This window comes from Arvicola amphibius, chromosome 7 (assembly GCF_903992535.2).
Source record: "Arvicola amphibius chromosome 7, mArvAmp1.2, whole genome shotgun sequence".
Taxonomy (NCBI): domain Eukaryota; kingdom Metazoa; phylum Chordata; class Mammalia; order Rodentia; family Cricetidae; genus Arvicola; species Arvicola amphibius.
This window is the reverse complement of record NC_052053.1, coordinates 66575751-66589584: the sequence shown is the minus strand read 5'-3', so window position 1 is coordinate 66589584 and position 13834 is coordinate 66575751. Positions and strand designations below refer to the sequence as shown.

Sequence of the window (13834 nt, the reverse complement as noted above, 5' to 3'; positions counted from 1 at the left end):
ATGTTCATTTTTTGGGTCTGGGTTATCTCACTCAGAATAGTGTTTTCTATTTCTATCCATTTGCATGCAAAATTCAAGATGTCATTGTGTTTTATCGCTGAGTAGTACCCTAATATGTATATATTCCACAGTTTCTTCATCCATTCTTCCACTGAAGGGCATCTAGGTTGTTTCCAGGACCTGGCTATTACAAATAATGCTGCTATAAATGTAGTTGAACAAATGCTTTTATAATATGATAGGGCATCTCTTGGGTATATTCCCAAGAGTGGAATTGCTGGGTCCTGAGGTAGATTGATCCCGAATTTCCTGAAAACCATCACACTGCTTTCCAAAGTGATTGCACAAGTTTGCAATTTCACCAGCAATGGATGAGTGTACCCCTTACTCCACAACCTCTCCAGCAAAGGCTATCATTGGTGTTTTATATTTTAGCCAATCTGACAGGTGTAAGATGGTATCTCAAAGTTGTTTTGATTTGCATTTCCCTGATTGCTAAGGAGGTTGAGCATGACCTTAAGTGTCTTTTGGCCATCTGAACTTCTACTGTTGAGAAATCTCTGTTCAGTTCAGTGCCCCATTTTTTAATTGGGTTAATTAGCATTTTAAAGTCTAGTCTCTTGAGTTCCTTATATATTTTGGAGATCAGACCTTTGTCTGTTGCGGGTTTGGTGAAGATCTTTTCCCAGCCAGTAGGCTGCCTTTTTGTCTAAGTGACAGTGTCCTTTGTGTTACAGAAGCTACTCAGCTTCAGGAGGTCCCATTTATTTAATGTTGTCCTTAATGTCTGTGCTGCTGGGGTTATACGTAGGAAATGGTCTCCTGTGCCCATTTGTTGTAGAGTACTTCCCACTTTCTCCTCTATCAGGTTCAGTGTGTTCATATTAATATTGAGGTGTTTAATCTATTTGGACTTGAGTTTTGTACATGGTGATAGATATGGATCTACTTTCATTCTTCTACAGGGTGACAACCAGCTATGCCAGCACCATTTGTTTAAGATGCCCCCTTTCTTCCATTGTGTACTTTTATCCCCTTTATAAAAAATCAGGTGTTCATAGGTTTGTGGGTTAAGATCCGGTCTTCTATTCGATTCCAAGGGTCAAATTCTCTGTTTTTATGCCAATACCAAGCTGTTTTCAATACTGTAGCTCTGTAATAGAGTTAATAGAGTTTGAAGTCAGGGATGGTAATGCCTCCAGAAGTTCCTTTATTGTATAAGATTGTTTTGGCTATCCTGGGTTTCTTGTTTTTACATATAAAGTTGATTATTGTCCTCTCAAGATTTGTGAAGAATTTTGATGGGGCCATGATGGGATTGCATTGAATCTATAGATTGCTTTTGGTAGAATTGCCATTTTTACTATGTTGATCCTCCCAATCAAAGGCCAAGGGAGATCCTTCTATTTTCTGGTATCCTCTTCAATTTCTTTCTTCAAAGACTTAAATTTCTTGTCAAATAGATCCTTCCCGTTTTTGGTTAGAGTTACCCCAAGATATTTTATGCTACTTGTGGCTATAGTGAAAGGTGATACTTCTCTGATTTCCCTCTCTGCTTCCTTATCCTTTGTGTATAGGAGGGTAACTGATTTTTTGGAGTTGATCTTGTATCCTGCCATGTTACTAAAGGAGTTTATCAGCTGTAGGAGTTCTTTGGTGGAGTTCTTCGGGTCACTTAGGTACACTATCATATCATCTGCAAATAACGAAAGTTTAACTTCTTCCTTTCCAATTCGAATCCCCTTGATCCCCTTATGTTGTCTTATTGCTATTGCTAGAACTTCAAGCACTATATTGAAGAGATAAAGAGAGAGTGGACAGCTTTGTCATGTTCCTGAATTTAGTGGGATGGCCTTGCGTTTCTCTCTGTTTAATTTGATGTTAGCAGTCGGCTTGCTGTAAATAGCCTTTATTATATTTAGAAATGACCCTTGTATCTCTAATCTTTCCAAGACCTTTATCATAAAGGGGTGTTGGATTTTGTCAAATGCTTTCTCAGCATCTAATGAGATGATCTTATGTTTATTTTCTTTCAGTTTATTTATATGATGGATTACATTGATAGATTTTCATATATTGAACCAGCCTTCCATCTCTGGGATGAAGCCTACTTGATTGTAGTGGATAATTTTTCTAATGTGTTCTTGGATTCAGTTTGCCAGTATTTTATAGAGAATTTTTGCATAGATGTTCATGAGTGAGATTGGCTTGTAACACTCTTTCTTGGTTGAGTCTTTTTGTGATTTAGGTGTCAGGGTAACTGTAGCTTCATAAAAGGAATTTGGCAAAGATGCTTCTGTTTCTATATTATGAAATACCTTAAGGAGTACAGGTATTAGGTCTTCTTGGAAGTTCTGGTAGAATTCTGCGTTGAACCTATCTGGTCCTGGCATATTTTTGGTAGAGAGGTTTTTGATGACAATTTCTAATTCTTTGCCACTAACAGGACTATTTGCTTTGTTTACCTGGTCCTGGTTTAACTTTGGTAAATGGTACTTATCTAAAAAATTTCATTTCTTTTACATTTTCGAATTTTGGGCATACAGGCTTTTGTAGTAAGATCTAATGATTCTCTGAATTTCCTCTGTGTCTGTGGTTATGGCCCCCTTTTCATTTCTGATCTTATTAATTTGCTTGTTCTCTCTCTGCTGTTTGATTAGTTTGGCTAGGGGCTTGTCAATCTTGTTGATTTTCTCCAAGAACCAGCTTCATGTTTCATTGATTCTTTGAATTGTTTTCTGTGTTTCTATTTTGTTGATTTCAGCCCTCAGTTTGATTATTTCCAGTCTTCTACTCCTCCTAGGTGAGTCTGCTTCTTTTTTTTCTAGAGCTTTCTGGTGTGCTGTTAAGTCTCCAATAAGTGCTTTCTCCATTTTCTTTAAGTGGGCACTTATTGCTATGAAGTTTCCTCTTAGCAGTGCTTTCATTGTGTCCCATAGGTTGGAGTATGTTGTGTCTTTTTTTTCATTAAATTCAAGAAAGACTTTAATTTCTTTCTGGGGACAAGGCAGGGTAGAGTATCACACAGCGAACCTTGCAGCACAATCTGAGGGTGCCCACAGTCCCTTGTGGGAATCCTTAGACCTGCCTGTAGCGCAGCCTCTCACCCCTCTGTTTGGAGGGAGTTGGTGCAGGAGCAGGACACTGGTCCTGAGCCAAGGACCTTGAATACACTAGGAATGGTTTGGGAGAGGAAGGGGCATGTGTAACAAAGACACTCCTGGACTAGGAGCTGGGGGAGGGGGAGCTGTGCTCTCTTCCAGGGCAGGTTGCCCCAGGATAGCACACACTCACCCATCCAGATGGAACTCCACAGCACTGAATCAGGGATTCTTGGTATCCCAGGGATGCCGCAGGGACAAACAGGCAAAGGTAGAGGCAGGGCAGGGTGGAGTATCACACAGTGAACCTTGCAGCACAAGCTGAGGGTGCCCTCACTCCCTTCCTGGAATCCTCAGATCTGCCTGGAGGTCTGTCTCTCACCCCTCTGGGTGGATGGCCTTGGTGCAGGAGCAGGACACTGTATGTAACAAAGACACCTCTGCACCAGGAGCTGGGGAAGGGGGCTGTGCTCTCTTCCAGGGCAGGTCACTGCAGGATAGCATCCACTCACCCATCCAGATGGAACTCCATAGCACTAAATCTGGAGGTCATAGTTCTTAGAGAAGAACCTACTATAGTTGTTTTGCAAACTGGACATATTGGTAAATATGTTCTAAATATTTATGCTTAAACATATACTTAGTGCTGATCTCAGCCTTTTTGGATAAGCTTCTTTTGAAGTCTCAGAACACTTAATTCTGAGACACATAACTTTTCAAATTCCAGTGAATGTGTTTTGCTCTATTGGGCAACAAAATCAACTTCTCCATGTCAATAGAATACCTCAGTCTAGAGAGTGGAGAACAAGTAAGACCACGAGAATGAGGAGGAGTGCTATGCTGTAGAACTCCAAGACCCTTAGTATCATAACATTTGAGTTGACAAAAGTTATCTCTTTGCTTTGAATACCCATTTGGTCTTCTCCAGTGAGATCAATCAGAAGGTTCCAAGAATGTGATGGAGGATGGTCCATAACACACAACTCTTTCCCTCTATTATACAGGTGCTACAAGCTGGGACATCTGCTATTCAGATCCAAGGATCTGTAACTCAGATATCACTGCAGAGACCACAGAACTTATTTGCAAGTGATTCAGTGTAAGTACTCTGTGGAGGAATCAATGGATCTAGAAATGCATTTACATTATAAAATTAAAATCTGGTTAGATTTAAAATGTGTTTAAATACCTCAGTAGGGGTAGGGCATTTTATTTTAGCCAAAACCAAATTGATTACACACCAGGAATCTGACATGACCAGAACAGACACTAAGACATAGAAACTACATTGTGATTTGATAGCATTTTTAGAAAGGGACTTGAGGCTCAGTGACACCTTAAGCAGTGTGTTAGCCAGGAACCTCCTGTAGGCTCCTGAAGCTCAGTTGCTGTCTCTAGCCACATTGTTTCTATGGTCTGATTACCAGAGCATAGCAATGGTCAATGATGAAATTGATGTTCATGTTTTATGTGAGGATGATGTAGCGAGTGGAGGAAATCAAGGTTAATTGTTTATAGGTCCTACCAGGGTATTCCAGCATGATCTGTTGGCTCTTGACAAAATCCTAAATTCTTCTCTAACTGGTGAAATAAATAAAGCTCTGTTGTGAATCAAAGGCCACCCACCAACTTCCAATGATCCTTAAGTCTCTTCAAGATTCATCCAGGTACCCACATCCCAGCCAGGTCTGCCCTATGTGATGTTATCTTTTTTGTTTAGATGAGATTGCAAATTACATAGAAAAATAAATATTACAGTGGAAAACAGGACTTCATAAATATTCAGATGCATTATATATTCCTACAGAATAAATTCTAGAAGAGTGCAATGAGAAACATGACTTTGATGCACAGAGCAAGCCAAGGAACAGAGAATCCAACTCTTCATGGGCTTGTGCACCTGCTGTGATTCAGCACACTGAAATGTCTCATTTTAGTCCTGAGTAGTCTCAATTGGAACTTTGTACCACCTGCTGGCCCTGAGATCACAGTAGGAAGGTTTGTATAGGTTCACACTGGAGTTCCATCACTTTGTCTCTGGTAGAGTAATATACAGCTGTGTCTCCAGTTTGCAGACTATTAAGATTTAAGGAAACTTGACTCTTGAAGATGTCCTGCTGATGGTGATCTAGGATTTGAGAACTGAAATATAATCAGTGTTTTCATTATACCATATTATTCCTATTAAATCCAGATGCTATTCTGGAGGCTGGTATGTATATGTAAAGTTGGGTATATGCATATGAAAGTTGGTTAATGAGAGCACAGAGACAGTGCGGGTGAGAGACAGGGTCTGGGTCTGGTCTGTGATGGCTGGTCATGTCCTGGCTCCTTCACCTGGACTTGGGAGAGTACACCTGGGGACAAGCAACATCACCATCAGTAATACATTCCATACATGGTGTACCTGGGTCTCTCTCCTTAAACCCTGAAACACTTATGGGAAGGAAAGGTCATGAGGGAGAGGAGCAACTCCAGGACAGTCATGCTCTGCTGGAAGCTCTAGGCTTGTCAGCTAGGCCTTGACTTTCATCTTGAGCCTGAGGCTTCTTTGAATTGGGAGAGGTTCCTGAGATTCTAAAAGTAGCACAGGAGATTTTTATTTCCCCTTCATATGACTGATATTTGTTTTCTGCTTCTTAGTAGAAGTAGAAATAGGAATATTTTTTTCTGATTCTGGCTAGGTTTCCAATCCCTGATGAACAAGAAATATTTTGAGTCACACTCTGCAGATCTGCCAGGCAAAAAATGGAAATGTTTAGGATGAGTCCATATTCAATCAATGATAATAGAACAGGGTATCACTTACTCATTGTATTTGAATGTCTCTGAAAATTCATAAATTGGATTTAGAATGGAATTGGGGCTCATAGTTATCAGAAATCATACTTATGAAAACTTAGAATTTATTCTTTTGGTATTTGTAAAGTCATCTTATTCTTATCCCTCATCTAGAAGATAACTTGTGATTACTAACATTTAGTATGTGTGATCTCATGTGTTCATTTGGAAAAAAACACAAGTGACTGACATGGATCTGATCTTATTAGGCTCAGACTATTTATCTTTTTAATTAGGGCCACCATACCTGGGAACTTGTCCTTAAACATCTCTATTTAAGTCAGTCTTTTTTTTCTCTTTGTATTTTTATATTTCTCTATCTCTATCCTCAGGTTGCAGCATGTAAGAACCCAGGTTTTATGATTATTGCATTGCTGATGGATGAGAAAGCCAGCAGTTCATAACACCTCATGAAAAGAAGTAGCATCCAGCCAGGTTGAGGGTTATGTGATCTGAAGTAATAAAAGGACAAGAAACCTATGTGACGACAAGACATGAAAGCTGTATATATTTGAACAGTGGGAAATGCTTTCCTTGTGGTGAGGATAACCACAGAGGCCACAGTACTGAAGGGTTTTGTCCCATGCCTTAGTAATATAAATTACCAGAGCTGTAACCAACCTGCTTTGTCAGATCCCAAAGAACATCCAACACTTCCTTTATTGGAATCCCATATTTATTGTCCCTCAATTTGTTGTACACAATATATTTACTGTGAGTGGCAGTGGGGGAGCTGGAACTTGACATAGGTGAGACAGTCATCCTTGCAAATACTGATGGGGAACACACTACAGGTGATGTGTTCTCCTTATTCATGACGTTCAGTAAGTTAGAAGAATATTTTCCAGACATGTATAGTATGTTTCATCTTGGGTTTGTCTGATATTCTCATTTTGGTTACAAAAATCGGGGAAGGAATATCAGAGAAATAAAGACACATTTCTGATACTACATTTGGGAACTTGGTATAGGTCAAATTATTATTCACATATATTTTGGCATTGTCTATTGCAGAGACAGTTTGCACCTGTTTTCTGTACTCCCTTGATTTCTGGGTTTCTATTTCTGTGACTGTCTAGAAGAAAGTAACCAAGAAAAAGTCATTTGCAAAGGGAATGAGGTGATGGCAAAGTCACACATTATTTACACTTATCTTCTATTTGAGAGGTGGATCCTTATTCTTGAATGTTTCATCAGTCATTTTCAACTCTCTGCAACACCAGCCACACAAAATCCCTTTTCCAGATACAGCCACACATACCAACACACACAGAGACACACAAAGAGAAAAAGATTCCCACTTCCAGATACAGTACCATGCCCATCCTACACACCCACAGTCAGAAACACTCTCACATTCACTGGGAGAGAGAGGAAGAGAGAAAGAGAGAGAGAGAGAGAGAGAGAGAGAGAGAGAGAGAGAGAGAGAGAGGGAGAAAGAGGGAGAGGGAGAGAGTGTGAGACACTGAGAGAGACAGGTAGACAAAAAGCATTAAAGGGAAACAAGGAGAAACACTGTAATAAATACACACAACTCAACAGGAAAAAGAAATTGGAATAAACATTTGGACGTTCAAGTATTGCTACACTGTATCTGTAGAGAAAATCCCAGAGTGTGATATGGAGAGGCAGTGCAGACACAGAGAAGTCCAGCCTTCCACTCTTCTCTGAGCAGTCTTCTGTGACCCATATCTCTAAATGCTCTTGGCGCCCCCTGCTGGTCTCGAGTTCCCCACCGGGGTGTTTTGTCTGAGCTCACAGTAGCATTCACTCACTGTGCCTCTTGCACAGTAATACATGGCTGTGTCTTCAGGTCTCAGACTGTTCATTTCCAGGTATAGAGTGTTCTTGGCATTGTCGCTGGAGATTGTGAACCGGCCCTTCACAGCGTCAGCATAGTTGATGAAGCTATTCCCATCACTACTAATGTATGCGACCCACTCCAGCCCCTTCCCTGGAGCCTGACGGACCCAATTCATGTAATAATCACTGAAGGTGAATCCAGAGGCTGCACAGGAGAGTTTTAGGAACTTTCCGGGCTTCACTAAGCCTCCTCCAGACTCCAGCAATTGCACCTCACACTGGACACCTGTAAACACAAAGAGTTCTGCTTAGAAAACTGACACAAAAGACATTTTTCCTCTTCCTCATGTCCACACAACACACAGTTTCTCATCTTTATGAATTACCTTTTAAAATAAAGACAGAGAAAACAAATATGAGCCCTAAGTCCATGGTGAGTGGTCTATGTTCAGTGCTGAACCCTGACTGAGAGGATTTGGAAATCTAGGGCTGGTCCTCTGCCAGATCATCTGGGTCAGGGCAAACCTAGCTTTTATGGGCACAAAGAAGTCTTATTTGCATATCTTCCTGCTATAGCAGGCTCTGTACTTGGACCTGGGCAAAAGGCAGTACTCAGAACAGCTATAAGACATCATACACACTGATGACAATTATAGAAATTGAAACATTAACATAGCTGTGTACACATTTTCCTTCTTAGGCATTCACTACACTGTACTTACTTCCCTTTTCACCATATGTATAGAAAATGTTGTTTTCCACACTGTATGTGTCTTTAGGATCAATGTGAAATTCAAAAGCTCCACACTGCTGTGTTTCTAGATATTATCTCTGTCTGTCCCTTTGTTTCTGCTGGACATGTCTTCTTCTTGAGATGGAATATGGGAAGGATCACACTTTCCTCCTATGCTATTTGAAAATTTTCTTTTTCCAACTTTGTCATTAATTCTACTTAAAAACAAATCACCATGCTCATTTATAATGTACTGATATTACATTGATTTATCCCACTTCCTTCTCTCCTCTTTCTCTCTCTCCTTTGACCATTCTGTCTTCTCCTACTCTCATGTTTCTTCTTTACTCCTTTCTTTCCTCATTTCCTAAACCAACTCTGCTTCTTCTGTCTGCTCATCCAGAAGTGGGATTTATGGGTCACACCTTTTTGTGTAATTCTCTGAACTCCTCAGTTTTCATAATGTCTCAGTAGAACCACATTCCCATTTCCACAGCATAGGCATCCCTTCTCCTCCATTCCCATAACTCTTGGTCTTATTATTTCCTTGGGTAAATGGCACTCTTATCATTGGTTTTAGGCAACTAATTCTTTTGGTTTTAATATTCACTTCTGTTGTTGTTAGAAATGTTAGTTGTATGCAATCTTTTCTGCCCACACGCACTCGTCAAGGTGAAGTGACCCAATCAGAGGATGCAGGGAAGTACAATGTGTGTTCTTGAGGACATCATCTGTCCACTATGGGTTCCCTGAGCTTTCTTTTAACCTCCTGACTCAGAACTTAGAGATCAGTGAGAAATGAGTCTTTCGTGGAAAAAAAATATTCTCATGGTTGACAGAAACCAGGTTATAACTTTTAACAGGGAATAGTGAAGTTTCAAATATTATATTTATTATTCAATATGAGAATTATAATTTCAAACTATTACCATTTGAATCAAGGTTTCATATAAACTACACAAGAATTAGAATATTGGTATAAATCACAGCGTTGGATGAGAACTTTTTTTAAAAAATGCTGTTTTAAATTAGGGGTTTATGCTTCTGTGTGGGTAGTGTAGTGCTCATGGAAATAAACAGGTGGCACAGGGTCCTCTAGATTCACATGTGGTTCTGAGCTGCCTGCATCTTCTAGGGTTTACAATCTTCTTTGGCTTCTTCAGGAACTGATGCTGGTCACTACATAGTATCATTTTTGCCCTGTGTGATGATCTCCATTTTGTTCAATGAAAAGCACGTCCTAAATTTAAAATGCAACTATACTGGGGCTGTGAAAATCAAGTTTGCTTCACACAATAACCCTTCAGTGTGTTCTAACCACAGAACTCAGAATACATAAATAAAAATAAAGAATGAAATGAGTGTGGCAGTCAACCAGGTATACCATATATGAAATGTGGAGACAGAACAATCAGTGGGACTCACTAGACAATGAGACTATCCAGTCATTGAGATCCAGGACAAATGATAGAATTTGTCTCAAAACAAGGTGTGTAGCTTGCTAGAGAAATGTTTCATATGTCAATAAACACAACCACACACACACATACACACACACACACACACACACACACAGACTGAGATAGAGAGACAGAGACAAACAAAGAGATAAATAGAAACATGGAGGAACTCTGTAATGAATAAACACACACAAAACATTCCTAGCACCAGCAGGGACTGGTCTGTTGTACAGCCATCTACCCCTCCCCCAATGCATTCTTCCCAATGAGATCCATGGAAACCAATACTTGGTGGACATAAGAGACAACAGTGGCCCTGGGATACTTTCTCCAAGTGGGAGAAAGGCCAGGGTCCCCCTTCCCAGGAACTTTCAGCATTCATAGCACCAGCAGGGAGCTGGTCCACCAGACAGCCATATACCCTGCCCCCAAAGCATGGTTCCCTGAAAGCTCCATGGAGACTAATACTTGGTGGACATAAGAGCAGCCAGCAGGGACCTTGTCTGCTAGACAGTAATCTATTCCAGCCCCAATGCGTCTTTCCCTTCAAGCTTCGTGGAGACTAATTCTTGGTGGACATAAGAGACATAAGAGTTGAAGGAAGAGATGTGAAAGCGATAATGCGAGAAATCCTCCAACATCCTAAAAAGCAACATGGTACCATTAGAACCCAGTGGACACACAACAGGAAGACTTGATCATCCAAACCCAGAAAATATAGAAGAAAACGACTTTAAACATTACTTAATGAAAATAATGGAGACCTTTAAAGAGGAAGTGAAAAACTCCCTTAAAGAAATGGAGGAGAAGACAAACAAAAAGCTTGAAGAAATTAATAAATGCCTCAAAGAAACCAAAGAAAACCAAGAAAAAGCAATCAAACAGGTGAAGGAAACAGTTCAAAATTTGAAGATTGAAATAGAGGTAAAAAAGAAAACACAAAGTGAGAGAACTCTGGAAATGGAAAATCTGGGTAAATGAACAAGAACTACAGAGACAAGTGTAACCAACAGAATACAAGAGATAGATGAAAGAATCTCAGGCACTGAAGATTCTCTTGAGCAAATAGATTCATTGGTCAAAGAAAACAGTAAATCCTACAAATTCTTATCACAAAACATTCAGGAAACCTGGGATACTATGAAAAGACCAAACATGAGAATAATAGGGGTAGAAGGAGAATTTCAGCTCAAAGGCGCAGAAAATATATTCAACAAAATTATAAAAGAAACCTTTCCTAACCAAAAGAAGGATATACCTATGAAGGTACAAGAAGCTTACAAAACACCAAATAGAGTGGATTAAAAAAAGTCATCCCCTCACCATATAATAATCAAAACACAAAACATACAGAACAAAGAAAAATACTAAGACCTGCAAAATAAAAAGGTCAAGTAACACATAAAGGAAAACCTATCAGAACTACACCTGAGTGGAATGGTGAAAGCATGGAATGGAAACCATGAAAGCCAGAAGGTCCTGGATAGATGCGCTGCAGACACTAAGAAACCATGGATGCAATCCCCAACTACTGTATCCAGCAAAGGTTTTATTCACCATTGATGGAGAAAACAAAATATTTAATGACACAAACAGATTTAAACAATATTTATCCACAAACCCAACCTTATGGAAAGTACTAGAGGGAAAGCCATAACCCAAGGAAGCTAACGACACCCACAGTAACGTAGGCATCTGATAAAGCCCCACCAGCATAGCCCAAAGAAGGAAAACACACAAACACTACAACTGAAAGATAACTGGAGCTAACAACCACTGGTCATTAATATCACTTAATACCAATGGTCTCAATTCACCTATAAAAAGACACAGGCTAAGAGAATGAATATGTAAATAAGATTCAGCATTCTGCTGTTTACAAGAAACACACCTCAACCACAAAGACAGACATTACCTCATAGTAAAGGGCTGGGAAAACTTTTTCCAATCAAATGGACCTAAAAAACAAGCAGGTGTGGTTATTCTAATACCTAAAAAATTGTTTTCAAACTAAAATCAATCAGAAGAGATGTAGAAGGACATTTTATACTCCTAACAGGAACAATTCATCAAGATGAAGGCTCAGTCCTGAATATCTATGCCTCTAATTCAAGAGCATCCACATATGTAAAAGAAACATTACTGAAACTTGAAAAAGCACATTAAACCCCACACACTAATAGTAGGAGATTTCAACACTCCTCTCTCGACAATGGACAGGTCAAACAGACAGAAACTTAACAGAGAAATAAGAGAACCAACATGTAATAAATCAAACGGACTTAACAGACATCTATAGAACATTCCACCCAAACTGGAAAGAATATACCTACTTCTCAACACCTCATGGTACCGTCTCTAAAACTGATCACATTCTTGGTAACAAAACAAACACCCACAGATACAAAAAAATTGAAGTAATTCACTGTGTCTTATCGGATCACCATGGAATAAAGTTAGAATTCAACAACAATCTTAATCCCAGAAAGCCTACAAACTCATGGAAACTGAACAGTCAACTACTGAACCACTCCTGGGTCAAGGAAGAAATAAAGAAAGAAATTCGAATCTTCCTTGAATTCAATGAAAATGAAGGCACAACATACCCAAATCTATGAGACACTATGAAAGCAGTGCTAAGAGGAAAGTTTATAGCACTAAGTGCCACATAAGGAAAACGGGGAAAGCTCACATCAATGACCTAACAGCAAAATGACCTAACAGCAAAATGACCTAACAGCAAAAGCTCTAGAAAAAAAAGAAGCAGACTTATTGAACAAAAGAAGAAGACAGGAAATAATCATGTTGAGGGCTGAAAGCAACAAAATAGAAACACAGAAAACCATACAAAGGATCAATGAGAGAAAGAGCTGGTTCTTTGAAAAAATCAACATGATCGACAAACCCTTATCCAAACTAAACAAAATGCAGAGATAGAACATCCAAATTAACACAATCAGAACTGAAAAGGGGACATAAAAAAAAAAAAAAACAGCTGCAAGGGGACCTCACAGTCTGCAGAAGGATCCATCATTCTTTGGGGTAAGTGAGGAGTGAGTGCCCGAACCGCGGCAGCTGCCCGGAGAGGGACCACCGACTCTCCACAACTCTCCCTGCCACCAGCACACTTCCTGCTCTTCCTGCAGGGGTTATTCTCCTCGGATACTGCCTCTCTCTTCCTGTCCCTTCCCAGCTTGCACCCAGAATCCTCCCCCCCTCCCCCTGCCTCATCCTCCCGTCTTTGGGGCCACAAAATCCTACAGCTCAGCCTGTTTGGGCTCTGGGGACCTGGAATTGAGTGCACCCAGGCCGGTGGGAGGTCCCCTCCTTCATTTGACTGCCCGGAGCAAGGTAGGCCTTTGTCTGAGAGCTGCTTGGCCTGCAAGGGGACCTCACAGTCTGCAGAAGGATCCATCATTCTTTGGGGTGAGTGAGGAGTGAGTGCCCGAACCGTGGCAGCTGCCCGGAGAGGGACCACCGACTCTCCACAACTCCCCCTGCCACCAGCACACTTCCTGCTCTTCCTGCAGGGGTTATTCTCCCCGGATACCGCCTCTCTCTCCCTGTCCCTTCCCAGCTTGCACCCAGAATCCTCCCCCCCTCCCCCTTCCTCATCCTCCCGTCTTTGGGGCCACAAAATCCTACAGCTCAGCCTGTTTGGGCTCTGGGGACCCAGAATTGAGTGCACCCAGGCCGGTGGGAGGTCCCCTCCTTCATTTGACTGCCCGGAGCAAGGTAGGCCTTTGTCTGAGAGCTGCTTGGCCTGCAAGGGGACCTGAAAGTCTGCAGGAGGATCCATCGTTCTTTGGGGTGAGTGAGGAGTGAGTGCCCGAACCGCGGCAGCTGCCCGGAGAGGGACCACCGACTCTCCACAACTCTCCCTGCCACCAGCACAC

The 13834-nt window shown here is 40.8% G+C and overlaps 1 gene segment (V, D, J or C); it reads right to left on the bottom strand.

Annotated features, from left to right (window-relative positions):
* Nucleotides 1-7636: 7636 nt before the first annotated feature.
* Nucleotides 7637-8239, bottom strand: LOC119819852. The segment is given in 2 exon segments: nucleotides 7637-8031; nucleotides 8132-8239. Coding segments are annotated over 2 exon segments (441 nt in total).
* Nucleotides 8240-13834: the final 5595 nt, after the last annotated feature.